The sequence below is a fragment of the Tasmannia lanceolata genome, unplaced genomic scaffold (genome assembly GCF_043159265.1).
Source record: "Tasmannia lanceolata isolate RefF3 unplaced genomic scaffold, GAP_Taslan_0.1 ptg000015l, whole genome shotgun sequence".
NCBI classification, from domain to species: Eukaryota; Viridiplantae; Streptophyta; class Magnoliopsida; order Canellales; family Winteraceae; genus Tasmannia; species Tasmannia lanceolata.
The window spans coordinates 55,036,610-55,057,969 of record NW_027518692.1 but is presented as its reverse complement, the minus strand read 5'-3'; the positions used below and the strand labels follow the sequence as shown (position 1 = coordinate 55,057,969).

The 21,360-nt window shown below is 38.0% G+C and overlaps 2 protein-coding genes across 6 annotated transcripts; one reads left to right on the top strand and one right to left on the bottom strand.

Annotated features, from left to right (window-relative positions):
* Window positions 1–1,098: 1,098 nt before the first annotated feature.
* On the bottom strand, window positions 1,099–8,301 carry LOC143892493 (uncharacterized). 2 transcript variants are annotated; one of them, XM_077397143.1, is made up of 5 exons: window positions 7,966–8,301; window positions 5,268–5,328; window positions 5,067–5,200; window positions 2,067–2,119; window positions 1,099–1,647 (listed from the first exon to the last, which is right to left on the bottom strand). In XM_077397143.1, the coding sequence occupies exons 1-5, from the start codon at window positions 8,068–8,070 to the stop codon at window positions 1,605–1,607; spliced, it is 396 nt and encodes a 131-aa protein (XP_077253258.1). In that variant the 5' UTR covers window positions 8,071–8,301; the 3' UTR covers window positions 1,099–1,604. The 2 variants fall into 2 exon arrangements, with proteins under 2 accessions (XP_077253258.1, XP_077253256.1); XM_077397141.1 differs by having other exon boundaries at window positions 2,067–2,122; window positions 7,966–8,289.
* Window positions 8,302–10,333: 2,032 nt separating this feature from the next.
* DELTA-ADR (delta-adaptin) lies at window positions 10,334–19,032 on the top strand. 4 transcript variants are annotated; one of them, XM_077397140.1, is made up of 3 exons: window positions 10,334–13,472; window positions 16,834–16,934; window positions 18,585–19,032. In XM_077397140.1, exon 1 carries the CDS (start codon window positions 10,484–10,486, stop codon window positions 13,403–13,405), a length of 2,922 nt encoding a protein of 973 aa, XP_077253255.1. In that variant the 5' UTR covers window positions 10,334–10,483; the 3' UTR covers window positions 13,406–13,472; window positions 16,834–16,934; window positions 18,585–19,032. The 4 variants fall into 4 exon arrangements, with proteins under 4 accessions (XP_077253255.1, XP_077253254.1, XP_077253253.1 ...); XM_077397139.1 differs by having other exon boundaries at window positions 16,834–16,969; XM_077397138.1 differs by lacking the exon at window positions 18,585–19,032 and adding an exon at window positions 18,426–18,550.
* Window positions 19,033–21,360: the final 2,328 nt, after the last annotated feature.

Below are 21,360 nucleotides of genomic sequence, written 5' to 3'. Positions count from 1 at the left end.
GCTATACTTGGGCATAAAATGGCGGGCTCCACCCCCATCAAAACATGAGCTGTGAAATGGTGAGCTCCAATCACATGAGGGCCACAGACCTTAGGGTCCACACAGGACAGGTTTGTGGCCCTCATGGTCTTAGCCCCCCTGCCTCATTGAAACGCACCTTCTTTTTCTTTTTCTTTTTTATCATGTATTCAAATCACATAATAGTATAAAGATTTTTCTTAATTTAAATGTTTGATGGGGTAAGGTATTTAATATCAATAGAGAAATTTGCATGTATAATAATAATTAAATAACTTCTTTAAATGTCTTTCATATAATAAGAGCCAGACAATTGTACGAATTTAAATAGATTGGGGGAGCTTAATAAAGAGAGATTTACATGTGTGAGAATCAAGATAATCCATAGCTTGGGCCCTGTCTGTTTTGGATTTTGAGAACAGATTGGTAGTGCCACAATGATTATTTTTATCAAAACTATGCTCAATTGAGTCCAATATTTGGGATACATTAGGTTCTCAAAATCCAAAATAAACTTTGAGAATTGATTGTGAGTCCATAACTCATTATTGTACTCAAAATTCAACATAAATTGAATCCAATAATCAGTTTTGGATTCACAATAGGTTCTCGAAATCCAAAACAATTGTTGCAATTGCTGAGAGTCCCAATAGCCGAGGATGGAGAATTGGGTCTGAGAGTTCCAAATAATACCCTTAAGATTCCATTTTTTCAAAAATGCCCTCACCCTTTTTAAAAAAAAAATTCATCGTTCTATCCCAACTGTATTTATTGCACCTGAGAGAGAATATCTTTAATCTTGATTTACATCTTTTTGCTAATAAAAAATCATTAAAATGCAAATACACACGCAGCCATGCCCTTCAGAGACTAATAAAAGAATAATATGGTGATCGGAATGTACGCAAGCTCGAGTGGGAGGATATTCAAGCCCGGTAGATTATAAAAAAACTAAAAACAATAGCCAAGCCCTTCAGATGCAAGAACTTGTAGATCATTCAAAAGAACTCCATAACAATTAAACGTGAAAATGAATAATCAGACAAGAAGCTAAGAAAGAGAAGAGACTTAAGATGGCTCTCCAAGCTAAAGAACTATCAACTGTATAACATATATTAAGATACTTCAAATCTGAACATGACAAGCCTCAATACTGCTTAAAATCTCAAGTAGAACAAGCACCATTCCACACTGAAGAGATATTCGGCTGTGGTTTCCAATTATGCATGACTGGGATGAGTGTAGAAAGAGCATTTCTTCCTGCCAATGATGTCAGGAATATGCATAAAGCCATAAACAGCCTTTTCTGTCTCAACCAAGGTTACCAACCAGGAAAGCTAAAAACCCAAATTCCAGTGATTAGGAATTATTCTTTGTGTGGCTATCAATTTATGGTATGGCTGAAATGTCATCATCTGAAATAGAACCATCTAGAAGCTTACAGAAATTGAGAATTTCTGAGTCATCTTTGAGACCATGGGGATTATGAATTGCCGGAGTAGACGTTTCTCATTGCTGACGTCCTAGTGTCAAGTTGAGAGGACTGCCCATCCCAAGCCCAATGGTTGAGATGAAAAGGTAACAATCTACATGTTGGCTTTCCTTTCCCATCTTTCCTTGGTGTCCAGCCTACCAAGATAAAAATACATTGCATCAGCATTAACAATCATGAGTATTCCCCAAAAGTAATAAAGATCTTCTTTCCTCGAAGACCAGTAAGGCAACTTAGAACTAGAACAGGTTAGGCCTATTAGTTGTTTCTGCTCCAAGAATCAAGAAATTAAGATATTATGGTAATTAAAATATTAAATTTAAACGTAACATGTACAAGAAACAAAGAACTAAAGAATGCGCATGTGATCTTGTGTTTGTGTGGTAACTGTAAACATCTATAGGTGCACATGATCACATGCATATACCGTGTGCATGGTCCCAGTAGCTATGTGCTTGGATATGTACATGCATGCATGTTGGCACAGATTAGCTATGCAGATCATTTAATATGAATTATCCCTCTACAGAGATGAATTAAGTAAAAGAAATTATACCCCCAATGCAACTTTTGGCGCCTCTTTAATGTCGAAGGTGGTTCTACTTCATCCTGCTGCAGTGAAAAAGAGTGATTACTTTCAATCCAAATGCAAGTCCATAATTCATGTCTTGTTACTTACAATAAGGGTTTTCTATGAATTAGATACCGAGCCCAACTGCTCTACAACAGTTATGCGAGTTGCCAAAGAAGTAAACTTGTGCAGCTCAGATAAGGCTCTAGAATAATGCATAATCACTATTTATCCCTTATTTTATTCAGGAAAAATGAGAATAATATATGGCTAGAGCCATCTTGAAAGACATTACATAATTCAGTAGTAACAATAAAACATACTAAGTGATGCTTAACCAAACGAGTGAGAAATGGTCTTCTTTTTTATATTTGGTCATAATTACACGCCCTTGTTGATGTGATGCAGTCATTGTAGCCATTGGATTTAGTTTTTTTTCCTCGTAGACTATAGGACATGATTTATTTTCTTTTATTAACATTTTATTTGCATCATTAGCATTTTATTTAACCTAGATGTGGGGGTGTTTACATCATCATATGGCCCACCATACCAGGTTCCCATAGCCCACTTCTTCTTTTTTTGAATGGGGTACCTATCACCCTCTTTTATAACCTCTTTTTAGTTCTGGCCCACTTTGGACCCCTTTTTATAACCTTTACCACCTTTTAAAACCATAGTAGCCCACTTACCTTACCCTCACTTAAACATAACCCCCTCCACCATATAAATATTCCTTTTAAATCCCACTGTGGAGATCGAGAGGCCCCTCGGGCAGCCTCGAGAACCAAGACCCAACTATGCTAATTCTTCGAAAATGTGAAGGCACCCACCCCCCCCCCCCCCCCCCCCCCCCCTTCTCTCTCTATCCTCTTTCCCCCTTCTTTCTCTTGTCTCCTCCCCTCCTCTACTACACTTTAAGTCTTTGCCCCTCACCTTCTATCATCCATCTCACCATTCTTCCCTTCCACTCTTCCTCTTGCTTATTTGTCTCCTTATTTGTATTCTATTTCTTTTTTCCTTCACCTTTTCTGGTTGAGTTCATAAACTGCACCTCTCCACCCTCCATCTTTCATCTTCCTTGATCTCAATTTCCCATTTCCTTGATTTTGATCTTTTCTTGATCTTTATATGGATTCTTCCTTCTTTTGCTTCTTACTATCTTGGCTGAGATCGACCCATTTTCATCTCTACTCTAGCTATCCCCCTTCCTCCTCGTGGAGACCACCTGCAATAGGACAACGCTCGAGGCCAAATACGACATCACAAGTATGGATCCATCATATGCTTACCATTAAAAAAAAACAGTATGGATCGGATCCATCATATTTTTTCCGTTGCTCCTAAGCCCCCAAAATATGACTCGTGAAACCTATGTTTGCACCAAATTGGTAACAGCAGTACAATACCTAGAGTCTCCCTTTTCCGTCTTGCACCAATTGCAGAAGTCAGAATCTTAGATATATATTTTTTTGAATGGTAAGTCAGAATCTTAACTTCTTAGCAGAGAACAAAATTGATATATAAACCACTATCATGATGGTCGAGGAGTTACTTCTTGCAAGTTGTGAACAAAGTTGAACGTAAATTTCAAGGATCAAAATTTATTTTGATGTACTACATTCCCCCTGTAAAATATTAAAGGCCCTAGGGAAGAATCCAAACGTGAGATAAAGAGGGTTGGACATATCAAAGAAAGTGCAGAAGAAGGGGAAGGTGAAAATTTTAGCTCACATCTTATTTTCTTAGGGTTTTATTTAAGGGTTTTTTTAAGTTCTGTTAGGTGACTAGAGCCTAAGTCTATTTCTTTGTTATTTAGGATGGGGCCCCATTTTTTATTTATTCTTTCTTTGGTTGCAAGTTTTAGAGAAAGAGGGGGGATGTCAGAGAAAGAGGGTTGGACATATCAAAGCAAGTGCAAAAGAAGGGGAATCTAAGCCCCGCCACATTTTATTTCTTTAGGGTTCGTTTGGATGCATCTTAAGTAGACACAGAAGAAAATTAAAATGATATCATTTTTACAAGAAAAAACAAAGTAGAAGTAAAAATCAAGTTTACTTTCCCTTTCATCTTGATTTGGGAATAAATTCAAAAGGCTAATAACTATTTAGAAAAAATAATGACAGACAAGGAAAGTAGACTGAACAGTGCACGTAACCAAACATTATTGGGAATTGGAAAATGACATCATTTTACTATCCTTTTCTCAGTAAAACAATGTTTTGGAGCAGTTTTGAAAATATGAAAGAGAAAGAAGTTTGAGAATTTTTGGCATTTCTTTTTTTGCTGCAGACTTCTGCGTTCCTCGTGTGCAGATTTTCTGAATGTGAAGACTCGGGAAGAATATGTTCCAGTTGGGAGGAGCTCTTGCTTAACATTTCTACCGGATTAGAAGATCTAACCCACGGTTGTAATTAACCTGGGTCTAATCTTGGGATGTTTAATTTCCAGCACAAAGATTTGATCTACAAACAAAGTTCAACTAACTTTCTACGTAACTTTTTTTTTTTTTTGAATGGTAACAGAATTCATTAAAAAGAAGACTGAGAAGTCCCCCCTCAAGTACAAAGACACAGATACAAACCAAGAAAACAGAGACAACCCTGGAAAGGTGAATTTCTTTTGTCGGATTGTCAGCGGACATTGCTGGAGAATAGTATTAACCAGGAAGATTCTATTAATCATTATAGACATCCGCAAGAATTCTATATTGATAGATTTATTGATTTTTTAAGTATTTTGGATACTAATTGAATCATAAAATTTAGAGGGCGAGCCTTGGCGCAACGGTAAGGTTGCTCCATTGTGACCTGGTGATCACGGATTCGAGTCACGGAAACAGCCTCTCTACAAAGCAGGGGTAAGGCAGCGTACATCTAGCCCTCTCCAGAGTCCAGACCCCGCAATGGCGGGAGCCTCGTGCACTGAGCCGCCCTTTTTAATTGCATCATAAAATTTGATTACGGGGAAAAAACATTAGCTTACCAGCCCCATCAAACTATCCTTCTTCGTCGCAGGGGAAGCAGCAGAATCTTCTACTACAACGGCTGAATAGTCATCTTGACTCTCTCTAATGCTGAGTTCCTTTTCAGGGGCTTTTCCAGCTCGTCTTTTATTCCCTGCAGTGACCTTCTGTAAAATAAATCATAACTGATAAAAATGACAAGGCAACGAAGAGTAAGGTACCTTTTGTAGTTTTTTGAATATTAGGTTTTGCTTTTATCTGTAAGCGTCTCCTCCGTAGCTCCTAATAAATGCAAGGGTAACAGTAATCAGAATAGTGGGTCTCTCCAGAAAGAGAGAAAATAAATTTGAATTTAAAAAAAGCCTAAGAACACATGCTTGATAGTCAAAGGCCAGAACGACAGGTCCGCTGAGAGAAATTTATATTACTTAAAGCATGTCTAACAGTGCATGGCTTGTGAATATTAAACTGGAATTTCAACCAAGTCTACTTCCACCTTCTACAGTTGCACCTCCTCGACATAGACAGTGCACTTTCTAGGGTTTCAATTATGTTGCAGACCAAAGCCATTCAGTGTCAAATCAGCCTCTGATTTTTCTTCTACTAGTATGCTGTGTGTAGATTTGCAGATTTGCTTTCTCAACTTTTGTCCTGTAATATCCAGAATAAATGACAACCCTATGTGTCAAAGACGCCCAGGTAATGATGGCTTAGAAGTAATTACGCCCAAGATGTAGATCAATGTTGAAAGACAGCAGAAGGGAGTGAGGTTACACAAGTATCGTGTCAGTGGCCTAGTATATATGGGTGAAAAACATATTGTTGGTTATGTGATGAGACATTAAATCTTTGGCAGGATCATGGATGAGTTGACAAGTCATTAGTCCACTTACAAAGGAATAACTTCTTGTGCTATACATGCTTAGTAGTCAAGCATCATTACAAGGCTGTAAGGTGGCACAGTATAGCAAACTTGAGAACAAGATATCAACAAGAACAGAGTTTCATTTGATGAATGACCAAGAGGGCTCCCCCGAGATAAAGACCTGCTTGGAGACCTTTTCTCAAGTAAAGGCTCATCAATTTGCGCAACACACCCAATCACGAGCCAAATACACCCCAGGCAATGAGCCTCACTAATAGGGGCTTTCACTCTCGCCCTATAGAATGAATTGTTGGAGAGGTCGAGGAAGGTAGGTTGCGAATGAAGCACCAACCAATTAGAAAGATTTATGTGATTCATGTCAAAAGAGAAGAATGGAAGATGGTCCTACCTCCCTTGTTGGTTGGTAGGTGAGAAAGCCCTCATAATATTTCCTCCTTTTTCTTGCCTCATCGTTTCTAGATGTTTTTATCTTATGCTGATTTTGATTAGGAATGCTACCCCGATACTCATTGTTCCATTACAGAGTGGTGCATGTTTCTTGGGGACTCCCTAATCTTGTGGAAGCGTAAGAAGCAAGAGGTAGTGCCCAAATCATTTGCAGTGGCTAAATAGTATCAATCTATGTCCACTACTTCCAATGAGATCGTGTGGGAGCGTGCTCTCCTCGCTGATTTTGGTATATATCATATTTCACCCACTCATCTTTATGCAGACAATAAGATTTCAATTCGTATCACTACCAATCCATCCCTCCATGAGCATGTAAAACAACTTGAGGCAGATTATCATTTCATCAGCAAAATTTATTCCGGATGTCAGATTACACCTATCATCTCAATACCAATTAACAAGTCTCTTCACGAAAGCTACGACTCACACTTGACATGAATTTTTTTACTTGCACTACACATCATTATTTGGTTGGAAAGTTGATACTTTGACTCGCACTCAACCCTTTAGGTATTTACAACATAATTTTTATCATTGCTGCTTCATGTTCAAGCCCCGGTTAGAGGGGGCTAATCAATGTGCCGAATAAGAGGAAGAGAGGATGCATGAAAAGTTAACCAGACTATGCGTGGTGATTATTTCTTAATTATATTCAGAAAAAAAAAGGAAAATCATTATTTCTTCTAATAAACAAATGTATATTTTTCTAAACTGAAAACGTGATTCCAACACCCGCCGAGGCCATGACATTAACAGTTCAAGAACTGTTGTGCACAGAGACTAACAAGACTAGTGATTCATGGTGATGAAACTACAAGCAAAAAGAAGCATCAACCAGACACAGGGAGCATTCCATGAAGTGAGAAACCATGACGTATTGGAACAACACAAAGCAAGCCCAATGTCTCAAACTTCACCAAAGAAAAGGAGACCTAAGACCTTCCAGGGTCCGAGCTAATGTGCATATTTCCTAAGTAGACCTTTTGGCTTCCCTGTCCTAACTTCCCATGGTTCTACCTTTTGGCTTCCCTGTCCTAACTTCCCATGGTTCTACCTTTTGGCTTCCCTGTCCTAACTTCCCATGGTTCTACATTCCTTCATGGTTCACCCTAACTCGCTGTTGTGAAAAAAGATAAGTAGGATCCTAAGAAGTGATAGGCAGATAAAGCTAGATGATTGATCATGTGATCCCATCTCGGGTATTAGCTATACAAATGTACATCTTGAGAAGGAACCATCAAAATCTGGCAGATGGGTTGAATTTTTTTCTGATCAAACCAGGCTCAAGACTCATGACTCTCAACCCCCGAAACCGAACAAACTGGTAACACGAATTAGGGTTCGTGTACAATAGAAAAAACTATCAAAAGCATATCGCATAATAATATAATCAAAACCCCAAGCGGTAAAATCATTGAATATGGGAGTTTTCCTAAATAAGACACTAAAAAGAAAACCCCATAGAGAAAATAAGATTGTAAGATAAAACTGAAATGTCTCTTAAAACATTTTCAAATGATTCTGAAGAATCTAGACGGGATTTAAAGGTAATTGAGAAGTTAAAACAGAAAGAGAGAGAGTACCTTGAGCTTGTCAAGCTGATCCTGTGTGATTTTTGGGGACTGAAAATCGGGCTGGAGAGCAGGACTCGCTGCCATTGCAGCCTCCCTCATTTCATCTTCCCCCATCTGCCGATCAGAAGACACTGTCTTGCTCTTTCAGTGTTACATAAACAAAAAAATTCTCGACAGAATTTCCAAAGGATGCCCTAAAATTTTTCTCAACAGAATTTCGAAATGGATGCCCTATTATTTTTCAGGAAAAGAAAAAAAAATTCTGGAGGTCTAGGAAATGATTTTTGGGGCCCATCAAATGGACGGCTTGGATTATCCTATGGTGTGGACTGTACAGTCCATTTTAATCTCTCACTGCGCTGTGACAATGTTAAGCAGTATAAAAAGGGAAATGTTATCAGCACTACTGCATTTTGATGAGGGCACTCCTCACTTTATGTATCGCCTGCACCATAAGATAATCCAAACCGTCCATTAGATGGGCGGTTTGGATCATCCTATAGTGCGGGCCATACTTTAAATAAAGAGAAAAGTACGGATTGTGGGTAAGTTTTCAGAAATTACGAATTTCAAGTACCGTTTAAAACAATCATCAAACACAAGTGATTCTTCAAAATCGGATGGGAGAAAGACCCCAATACCCTTCTGACATAATCAGAGTCCTTGTATGTTGCCATTCATGACAAATTCACAGCCCAATGTCAATCATTATCTTTAAAGGAATATTTTATTATTTATCACTTCTCTTTTGGCTGACAACGGCTAAGTTATTGAATATTTTATTGTTTACACATCTCTTTTGGTTGATAACGGCGACGTTATTGAATATTTTATTATTTATCACTTCTTATTTGGCTTTGAACGGCGACATTATTGAATATTTTATTATTTCTCATGTCTTTTTTGGTTGAGAACACCCGCCGAATTAAATAAACACCCATCGTTCAAAGATATCAAGTACGCCGTCGGATTCTAGAGTATGTCGTTGGAATATAGAGTACGCCGCTGGAATATTGAGTGCGCTGTTAGATTTTCTAGGTTCAAACATGTGTTCCAAATGCATCGAGTACGCCACTGGATTCTAGAGTACGCCGCCGGAATATCGAGAACGCGCTCAAATATTTAGGGGTACGCTGGAGGAAATAGGATGTACGACGATGGAATTCAGGGGTACACCGGCATAAATAATGGGAACACCAGCGGAATCCATAAAGAGAGATGGCAGTATTATTAAAAGACGCCACCGTTCCATATTGATGTCCACGTGTCGTGGATTCGACCCTCTATGCATACTATCGACTGCCAAGATTTAAACGAACCCAAGGGACTCTGAGTTCAAAGGGAAATTTCAAATTCAAACCAAACCAGTTGTGAATAAAGGCGCCAATGTTTCAATTTTTATTTATTTTTACACGTGTCGAGCATCCTTCCGTCTTTAGTTATTTCCGACGGCCTAAATCCAAACGAATCCAAGGTTCTGTCGGTTCAAATACACATTCAGACAAACCAAAAGAAGCCTCGTGCAATGCGCCAACATAAATGAGGTGAGATGCATTAGATATAGGGGGTTTTCTCTAGAAAGAAAATACTAAATTAATGAAAAGGTGAATCATGAAGGACCAACATATGAGGACTCCATGTTGGGTCTGATAATGTCAGAAGGGTATCGGGGTCTTTTTACAACCCTATTTTGAATAATAACCTGTGTTTGATGATTGTTTTAAAAAATAAAGAAATCCATAATTTTTGGAAATTATTACCCATTCCGTACTTTTCTCTCTAATAAAATGAGGAGTGCCCTCATCAAAATATAGTAGTGCAGATAACATTCCCACACTTGACGCAACGTTAGGATGGGGTTATTGACGTGATTTTCCAATCATAGGAGATCCAAGGCAAGACCTATAAAATATACGGTTTAGATCGATTGAGGATGGGACCTACCATGTGTAGTGAGGTCGCTCCCTACCGAAACATTCATAATTTCACTTTCTTCTCCATCCTTTTCCCTCAAAAAGCAACAAAAGCAAAATCCACATGCCGTCTAAACCCTAAACACATAGCTCTGTTTTCCAACCGAAATTGCCGGTTCGGCGGAATTTTTTATAAAATATTAATTTTTTAACTGAGGAAGGAAAGTTTTTTACACACATAGCTTGGGTAATCTAAAGCATTCATTTGATGGGCCCTCACATAGATAGGGTGTGCCAAAAAAAAAGAAGAAAAAAAGCTCCATCGGATCATCATCCCAACCCTACGATTTATGGAAGTAAAATGGACTTGTATAAACCTTCACCAACGTGGCACCTGCTCTTTGCCGTAGAGGGCGCCGCATTATATTAAAATGTAGTCGGGGCCCACCCGCACCCCCACGGAAGCTTTCATCAATTTACCTTCTCTGACAAACCAATCGACAGAGACCCTAAAACCCAGCTGAAAAAAAGAAGAACGCAACAAAATCAAAATCCAGATGCCGTCTAAACCCTAGCCAAAAAGAGATCAAATCCTCTCTTCCCCTGATTCTCCCATGGCAGCCTCTTCAATCATGGAATCCCTCTTCCAACGTTCCTTAGAAGACCTAATAAAATCCCTCCGATCCCAAATCCTCTCCGAACCCAAATTCATATCCAAATCCTTAGAAGAAATCAAACGAGAAATCAAATCCACAGATCTCAATACCAAATCCATTGCCCTCCAAAAACTAACCTATCTTCACTCCCTCCACAATCTCGATATCTCCTTTGCCTCATTCCACACAGTCGAGCTCATAAGCTCCCCACGTTTTTCTCACAAAAAAATCGCATATCTCGCTGCCTCTCTCTCCTTCAATTCATCCACAGATATCCTCCTTTTACTCCCAAATCAACTCCGCAAAGATCTCAATAGCCCCAATCAATTCGAGGTAAGTCTTGCTCTTGAATTCCTGTCAGAAATTTCATCCCCAGATCTATGTCGCGAATTAACCTCAGAAATCTTCACTTTGTTATCTAGTACTAAAAATTTCGTAAAAAAGAAGGCGATTTCTGTAATTTTGAGGTTTTTTAACCAATACCCAGATTCCGTTCGCGTTTGTTTTAAGCGTTTGGTTGAAAATTTGGATAGTTCGGATCCGCAGGTGCTTTGTGCGGTTGTTAGTGTTTTTTGTGAGCTTGCGTTGTGTGATCCTAAATCCTATTTGCCATTAGCGCCTGAGTTTTATAAGATATTGGTTGATTCTAGGAATAATTGGGTTTTGATTAAGGTGATTAAGATTTTTGCGAAATTGGCGCCGTTGGAGCCGAGGCTTGCGAAGAGGGTGGTTGATCCGATTTGCGAACATATGAGGAGGACCGGGGCGAAATCTCTCATGTTTGAATGCGTTCGTACTGTGGTTTCGAGTTTGAGTGATTATGAGTCTGCGGTGAAGCTCGCGGTAGAGAAGATTAGGGAGTTGTTGATGGAGGATGATCCAAACCTTAAGTATTTAGGATTGCAAGCACTTTCGATTCTTAAGACGAATCACTTATGGGCGGTAGTGGAGAACAAGGAGGTTATAATTAAGGCTTTGAGTGATTTGGATCCGAACATTAAACTCGAGGCGTTGCATCTTGTGATGGGGATGGTATCAGAGACTAATGTGGTGGAGATTTCGCGGGTTCTGATTAATTACGCTTTGAAATCTGACCCCGAGTTTTGTAATGAGATTCTTGGGTCTATTCTGTCGACTTGTGGTAATAATGTTTATGAATTGATTGTTGATTTTGATTGGTATGTTTCACTTCTTGGGGAGATGGTGAGGAACCCGCATTGTAGAAAGGGGGAAGAGATCGAACGCCAGCTTGTTGACATTGGTTTGAGGGTTAAGGATGTGAGACCGGTGCTTGTTCAGGTTGCTCGTGACCTTTTGATCGATCCCGCACTTCTTGGTAATCCATTTTTGTATAGGATATTGTCTGCTGCTGCTTGGGTCTCTGGAGAGTATGTTGAGTTTTCGAAGAATTTGATTGAACTTATGGAAGCACTGTTACAACCGTGTACTAATCTTTTGCCGCCATTAGTAAGAGCTGTTTATATACAATCTGCATTTAAAATTCTAGTCTTCTGTTTACATTCATACTTTTTGGAGAGGGAAGATATCCCATCCTCATCATCTGTTGATTTGTCTATGGGAGTCTCAAATTCAGTTCCTGAAAGGCAGGAACTGGCAGATTTTGATAGATCAGAGTGTGATGTTTCGGCCAATTGCGAACCCGATGAACTGTCCAATTCAGGGCTTTTGACCAAATCTGTGGATGATGATTTTAGAGAAACAGAGGATGGTATTGTTCACCAGATGGCCCCTCTGTCCTCTTCTTCTTTGTCAAAGAAGCCTTTCACATATGAATCCATTACATACTTATTACATCTGATCAAAGTGGCTATGGACCCACTGTCAGCAAGTGATGCGGTCGAGGTGCAGGAGAGAGCACGCAATGTACTTGGCATGATCCATTTTCTTCAAGAAATACCTGGTTGTCTAATTGAAAATCAAGGGTCTTTTGAGAAACAAGATCCCCGAGCGTTGGAAGTTATCAAACTGACGCATGAAGCCTTCTCGGAGGAGCTTGGTCCTGTTTCAGTCAATGCTCAGGAAAGAATTCATATACCTGATGGTCTTATTCTTAATGAAAATCTTTCTGAATTGGAAACCATCTTTGGTGATGAGCTCTCTTCGTCGAGTACATTTCCCATTGGAAGTCATCAGTACAACGAGGTGGCTGATTTTACTTGCTTTAACTTGCAAAGCAATGAAGACTCAGAACCGGCGACGGAGTCCACTACTCTGCTGGCCCAACACCGTAAGCGGCATGAATTATATTATCTTACTACTAAGAAAGACGAAAAGGAATTCAATGATTACCCTCCTGCTAACAACGACACTCAGTTGTCATTTAATGCTGCGGATGACCTTGTAAAGCTCACGGAGCAATCTTTAGTTTCAAAGAAGCCAAACCGTGTAAAGCCAAGGCCCATGGTTGTGAAACTGGATGAGGGAGATGAAACACCAATTTCAACTGTGAAATCTGTGAATGATTCAAAAGATGATTTACTTTCAGGTGCAGTTCGAGATATCCTCCTTGGTGATGAAAGCAAACCCACATCATCACAAGGGGACCCTTCTAGAAAGTCATCCCAGCGTAGGGTAAAGGAGTTAGTGTTAAATGGTAAGGCTGTTTCCCAGTCAAAGGAAAATGTGGATGATGCAGTAAAAATGAGAGATGGAAGCCCGAGTTCTAGAAAGAACAGACATCATAATCGTGGTAAAGAAAAACGTAGAAGTCCCCGAAAGAGTGAGGATAAAGAAGAAAACAGTCAAAAGAACTCAAAGAAGAGTACCCATCATCATGGTAAACACAAGAATCGCAATAGAGCAGACGGTCCTCTAGACGTGGTTCCACAAGCACCAGTAATCCAGGATTTCCTGTTGTAATATTTGGCATTTCCAGATTCATCATATATGTGGTTTGGGACCCTAATAACCCCTTGTTGTTGCTAAGGTCAGTTTTGCAACATTTGCTTTTCTTTTCTGTTTAAGTGGATGCTTTGTTCTTTTACATGGATTTTTTGAATTGTTTTAGAGATCAGATCCTGTGTTTGTCACTTGTACTGCTTTTGAGATGGTCATCTTAAAAAGATATATACTAATGGAGGACGGAATTATGTTATGCTTGCTACTAACAAAACATGGCCGTATTATGTGCCATTACCACACATTTGATTTGAAATTGCTTTGCATTTTTGGAAATGTAAACTAGAGCATGGAACAGGTTGAAGATTTAGTACACTGTGACTCTGAAAGTTACATTATGGGATTATGTGTTATCTCATGATCTATATTTACAGAAACACGAACCCTGTGCAGAAAAATGAACTCGAACAGGCTACTCTGAGATATTTATTTCACTAATGATGCAGTACTACTCATGGCATTATTTCTTATGCTTGTTTGTTGGTTCTTGTGTCTTGTTTATTGAACTGAGAAGATCAAGGTTTTAAATTTTGATTTCGGTCAGCACGGAAATAGAAACATTTCAGTTTCGGTGGAAATCTTGTAAAATCAAGGACATGTATGGAAACATATGCAAATGATGAAATTTTTTAATATTTCAAAAAAACATATGCAAATGATGAAATTTTAAGATGAAACTTTGAGAAATGCTATAAGAAGCATAAATAGTTACTTAGAAAAACATAAGCAACAAAACCATCCATAATGGTTTTATCACATCGACACTTGGTAACATGCGTTGTCGTGCATGTCTAGAACAGTAAAGGCAATCAAGAAGTACAATGTATTGAAGTATAAGAAAGTACAATGATTAGTCTCCCCTCTAATGACCCAACTCTATGCCAATACCACATAGAGTTACGAGGCATTATTGGTCCCATGATGTGATGCCGATATGACATCTCATGCATAAGATACCGTTACTTTGTTGTGCAGTTTAATGATGTTGCCTACCAAATATCATTCTCTACATTAATGAAATGAAATGAAAGCAAATAATATCTTTCCATTTTTTTTGTCGTTCAAAACCATTTTGGTCGAATTTTGCAAATTACCATTGAATTTTGGTCAAATATTAGGAATTTCGGTCAAAATTTCGAGTAAATAATGACTTGAAAGGAAATCATGCAGATTTCGTTTCAGTGGGGATGGAAATGAAAACATTTCAGTTATTTCGGGGAAATTTAAAACCATGGAGAAGATACCTTTTAGGAGAGAGGGAGGCAACTGGATATACGATTCAATTGTTCAGAAAATTCATGTGCTCTCAATCTTTAGAGAATTATGTGAAGCTCTTAAGAAAACACTTTTGAGTTCTTCATGGACATTTGTTTATTTATATCTGATAATGGCAACATTTGTAAATCGAGAAGCAATATAAGATTCCTTTTCATTCACCATTTCGTTTTGGTTAGTGGAACAGAACGTTTCGGCCGTTTAGGCATTTTGTTTCGGAAAAGATGCTACGATAGGAGAATTTTTTTCCATAGTTAAAAAATTGCTCAATCCATCATAACATCAAAGTTGAAAAGATACATTGTTTACTTAAAAGAAATCACTATAAGCTAAGATGTTTGTGTTGACCAACGCAAAAATCATTGTCAGGCTATCAACTGAGATGCTTTTGTTGACCAGTGCTTGGCACTGACTAGATGAAAAAATAAATAAATTTAGAGACCAAATTATGAGATTTTTTTACCAGACTTTTGGGAGTTAATAATGTTTGGACATGATAGAATTTATGAATTTTTAAAATTGACAAAATACCCCATCGTTTGGAAGTTAAAATTTCCATCTGGCCCAAAATTACCCAAAAATGTCCAATTTTGTATTAGAACTGGAAAGTTGACTTTTTGTCCTTTTAGAATTGGGTTTGAAACTATTTTTAATAAATCCAAATGTGGGTTATCCCCTAAAAATCCAAGTGGACATTAAAATTGTTAACTTACCAACTTCTCCAGAAGCTTAAGCTGTTGGAGAAAGGCGTTATTTATCTTTTATACTTTAACACTCCCCCGCACGTGTGGCCCACTTGGCAAACATGTGGCACAGACCATCGCATGTGGATTTTTGCTATCCGGGAGGTTTGAACTCGAGACCTTTGGCTCTGATACCATGTTAACTTACCAACTTCTCCAACAGCTTAAGCTTTTGGAGTAACTGGTTGTTTCATATGGTATCAGTGTTGGCTAACAATCAGAGCAAATGCCTGGGTTCAAACCTCCAGGATAGCAAAAATCCACATGCAATGGCCAAACCCAAAAGTGGGGCCACGTGCCACGTGTAGGCCACCCAAAGAAAGAGGGGCCACTCGTGTGGGGGAGTGTTAAAGTATAAAAGATTAAATAACGCCTTCTCTAACAGCTTAAGCTTTTGGAGAAGTTGGTAAGTTAAACAAAAATATAAAGGCATTTCGGGACGAAACAGGATGAAATGCTGTGTTTTGGTTGAAACAGGACGACACCGGACAAAACAAAACAGAGCCAGTTCTGTTTAGGTTTTCCGGACGAAATGAAAAGAAATTCATAACTATGGCTGAGAGTGATTTTCCTTTAAGTAAATGTTGGATCTTTACAACCTTAATGTTATGATAGATTGGGTTATAGAGGATGACCTTGTTGTTTTCACTATGGCCTGTGCTCTTGTTGGAAGCCCATGCAAAAGCTGCAAACACCTTTAGACCTTCGGGAGGGCTCGGATTTCCACTTCATTACAGTCTGCCATGCTAATTTCTCAGGAAAAAAAGAAAGAATCTGCCATGCTAATTGGACTTGAGTACACTTTTATGGTAAAGCAAAGATCATTCCTGATTATATCACCGCTGCCAACATGACCTGGATACTCTTTAGAACTGCCATTTAAGTTCAACTTAATCTACGGAGGTGGAGGTAGGTAATGATATCAATTCCTATGTAGGTGACTGCATGCATACTGCATTTATGTTTGATTAAAGTCAAGTAAATTATCTTCAACTCCTTTCCCCTGTGCTGGTTGCAGTTTTGTATGTTTTATATGTTTGGAAACCAGTATTTATGTAAATGATTCATGGGTACAACTAAGGTTGCATACGAAAATGGCTTTGTTTTGTTAAAGAAGATCCGATAAAAGAACATAGAGAACTAATCTATTCTTCTAAGGTAATTCTTTAAATAAACAATGGCTTCCAAGATACTTCCTACTTTTCTTTTCCAGTTTTCGCCTCGATAATTAATTTAATATTGTAACGGTTTAACCTCAAATTCTTAGCGTACTAATCCACTAAATTATATTTCTATAATTCCCTTTTTAATAATTCAATTTTGTTGATTATATGCCTGGAATGCTCCTTTTCACCTCCTTTCTTGTTTCAGAATGACAATACATTTCGGCAATGGGTGAGCCAGGCATGAGAAGGGGTGGGCTGGAATTCTATTTGAAGTCTGGAATTTCCGCAATGAAGCTCTCAAGACTGGTAATCCTAGAGCGGGCTACTGTTTGATTTATCGAGTAAGCACAAATAAGCAGATAAATAGTTAACTGTCATTGATTTTTACTCAGATTTCAAAGCTGCATTTCTTTTTACCTTCATCTTTGGTTTTTGACTGAAACTATCCCAAAAAAGTGGTTTATGAATATAGCCATGTGATAAACGAATATACCGTATGAATTCAACTGATAAATAGCCAAATCTCATTCCTGATTGAATCAAAACATATGAACATCTTTTTCTGATTATATCCATCAGAAAAGTTGGTAGTTTGAGTTCATGATTTAACCAAATCCAAGAAATGCTTTCCGAGAGCCAACCCACCATAATAGTCGATGCAGAAGAGGCAAACAAGTAGGGTTTTTCTATGTCATCTTAATCTTCCTACCTAGTGACTCTTGCTCTAACCCGTGGCGGTGTGTTTGCTTGCACAGAATAGCATTGGATTCCCCTTTGACTCCCTTGGATGTCGCCCATGTAATAATTTCTTTTCTACTGACATTGATTCCTTGTTCCCTTCTTATGACTTTTAAATCAAATTCTTCCAAAAGCAAGGAATTTTGGTTGAATTTTCCCTTTCTAGGGAATGATGTTCTCTCTTTCTCTCTCTTCCCTCTCTCTCCTCTCCCTATATTGGTAATGATACCCCCCACTTATTCTCCTACTCTCCGAGTATATGCCACGCAACCAAACACTACTTACACTATTCTGCGAGGTAGGTAATTCCAGACAAATCAAAATGCCTGTCTCCTCCCTTTTGACTTCTTATTCCACTACTCTGAGCCACCCTTGCGCAACCAAACATATCCTTAGACTTTTTGAGCTCTTCATGTTCCTCCCCACAGTCACTTTTAAGAATTCAAATTGCTATTTAATCTGATGAACCATTGGAAAGAGTTCCCCATTCTGCATATGTTTTAAGAACCAGACATTCCATCACTTCATTATCTAGAGTTTAACTGTATGTATAACGTGTGAAATATCTCTCTCAAAAGATGGGATGACCTATCAAATGATAATAGAAATGTTATCTGATGTCCGTTGTTTTTGTTAGGATGACAAATTTGATTGCATCTCCTCTCTTAGATGACTTATTTGGAGACACAATGAAACTTTTCTTTATCTTTGATTTCAGAATGTTTTTGAGAGCAATCCATCAGCCAACAATGTATTGTATGCACATACTATCAACTGAAAAGTTTTTCGGTTGAAATTTATGAGTGTTTGTAACGAACTCTACCTATTTTTGAACATTTGAATCTTACTTTTTTATTATAGGCTTGTTGCCTTGAATGGATGGGGCATGAATACAATGCGATATTTTAAGAAGTATAAATATTGTTACCCTACTTATGGTTATTCATAGTTAGAAATAGTTGTATTATTTATACTTGAATTGGCATCCTGTCTTCTTGTAGCTATATATTGAACATTGTTTGATCATTAGGTTCTTGAATTGCTGTTATTTGAATGCAGAACCAGTTGCCTGACTAGTGACTACTCTTGTTAAGGCACACAAATAATAGGGGCTTTAACTGATATTGTCACCACCATCATCATACATACATATTCGATTGAGCTATATTGAACATTGTTTGATCATTAGGTTCTTGAATTGCTGTTATTTGAATGCAGAACCAGTTGCCTGACTAGTGACTACTCTTGTTAAGGCACACAAATAATAGGGGCTTTAACTGATATTGCCACCACCATCATCATACATACATACTCGATTGAGCCACAGTTCTAAGGCATGAAATAGTTTGGTTTGTTATCAAGAAAGATATACTCTGCCATGAATTACATGTGGGTGCAACGCTCGTGGGCAAATGCACTTGATTTCAACTCTCTAAAGCCAGCTACAAAGTCAAGATGATATAAAATAGTGTTTGATTGTGTGTCTTTTTGTTCATGATTTCCCAGTATAGAAAACAGATTCAATTGTTTGAAAAGTGTAAGAGAGCAGTTGCAACATTTTTTATCTACCTGTAGTGTATGAGAAATCAAATATTTTTGTATGATTATTTTTCTATACAAGAAGAAAACATGAAAAATGGCTACTGTTCTGCCTTGGCGTGTTTTCCTCTGGTTATTTTTTTGGAAGCGTGAGGATCTCAACAGGGTATATGTAAGGCACTGTTCGTTTTGGATTTTCAGATTTTGAGTCCTAAACTGATTATTGGACTCAAAATTGCATTTAATTTTGAGTCAAATACTCAGTTTTGGACTCAAAAATAGAATATCTTTTGCATTTTAGTGGAAATAACTTGATTAAATATAAAGCTTTAGATGTCCATGCTTTCTGTAACTCTGAAAAATGAGAAGGAAAAGGCCAAACTCTTGAAAATTCGTTCTTGCCAACCACACTGCATGAAAACTTATTGAAGGCGGCTCCAACAATACGCATCCACCAGATGATCTATCATTTTGTTGCCATGTGTCCTGTTTTTGTTTTAACTAACTGTCAGTGTGAATCGATTTACTAGATTTGGCTCCCTTTGACATTGGGCAAGTTCTTGTTTGAGGTTGCATTTTCCCTACCAAGTTAATTAAAACTAACATGTTATAGAGGTTGTTAGTAGAGGCAAACTTCCATTCCTTCTTGACTCACCGAGATTCTTATTATCCGATATCAAATACTGTTTGTTTGATCGTAGATGAGAAAGCGATTTCGGATACTTCCATACTGCCTGATGTAGACACAGGTACGGCCTTGGAGTATGGGCTATTTTTTTAGCTTAGAGTAGTTGTAATTTTTTTCCTATTAATGTGTGGGGGGGATATGTTGTATGTGAGTGGGATTGTAATACCTTTAGAGGTATTGTGTAACGAAGAAGAGTGTGCGAGTGTAGAAGATTGAAGGAGTGTGAAGAGATGAAGCAAAGGGAGTTTTGCAAGATTGGACAATTGGGTAACTAACTGTCCCATTGGAGTTTGCTATAACAAACTATGACACATCATCATTTACAGTTGCAGGTAACTGAAATGAGCTGTCAAAGCTCTAGAGACTCCTTTATAAATAGTGTGGAGGTTGCTTGTGATGTAAAATTTCTGGTTGTGTAGTTCTCCCCTGGGGAAAGGTAGAATTTCCTTCTCAAGGATGTGTGGGATTTCTTTCAGGTAAGTTCTTCCTACTCTATATTTCTTCCATATCAAATGTGATGGCCCTTTTATACCAATAGATGAAAAAAAATGATTGTGTTCTTCTCCGAATTTACTGGTCCTCTATTCAGCAAAATTTTAAGTTCAGTTGTTGGATCTAATGAAACCGTGTTGTATTCAATTGAAAATTCTTGTCAGTTGAAGTCCAGACATGAAAAAAAAAACTGGAAGTTCATTCATATCTGGAGATCAATTTCATTCGTTGTATTTATCGCTCGAATTCCCCAATTTTAATGCATCTTTGGTGAGCTTAAATTGTCAATTTGAAGAAGTCAAAATCTACTTCAATCCTTTGGTTCAAACCTGCTTATAGCTTAAGTGACTATATGAGCTGCCCCAGATTCAAACAGAACTGCGAAGTTTCAGCTGAGAATCTGCTCTTGCATTGACAAACACCTCCCAGTCCTAAATTGTTGAAAGAATTACGCAACCCAGTCAGTGTTGGAAGTGGCAAGTGGTTTGGGGAACTTGTTTCAGCTCACTCCATATCATGTTACTGTGGAGCTGATGCTACTTGATCTGTATTAACTATTCAGAGATTTTGGGATGAGATTTGTTTCAATAGATCGACGCTTAAGTGGACCCTTCAAGGCTTTCTCAACTCTCAAGTTGATTTTTGAAGGATCAAACTTGGAAAACCCTGGCCTGGAAGGAATATGTGGTATTCTGCACAATGCAAATTTATAGGGAGATTGTCTTAACCTTCTTTGTTCCCTTTGACGTGCATGATTCTAATGTACCAAATGCAATCACTTCATGTATCCAATTTATAGATCAATACATGTTGAATAAACTTATTGTTGAAGGAGACTCCTAATGTTGAGACCTAGCTCTTTGTTTGATTTAGCTAATACAATTTACCATTGAAAAACAGTATAAACTTGAAATTCGTTTGAGTTAACTTTGACTCGTCTACATCCCAGTCGAGTCGAGTTTTTGAATTCCTACTTTTAATATAACTCAACTTGGGCTAAGAATCAGAGATATTTACTAGGATAATGGAGGTGTTCCCCTTTTTTCTAAAAAAACTGGGTGGAGATGTTCCTATGGGGATAGAAATCCTTAGACAGCCTGTTCCTGGAATTTGACTATCCAGATTTGATAAGTTTATCTTGAAATTATCATATATTCTGTTCTCTGGTAATATTTTATCCAAGAAACGAAGGTCGACGTGAATAGAGGATACCAAGTCTATCCAAGGATGAATTTGAATCTCGAAAATCGTATAAATAGTTTGAGAAAATAAGAA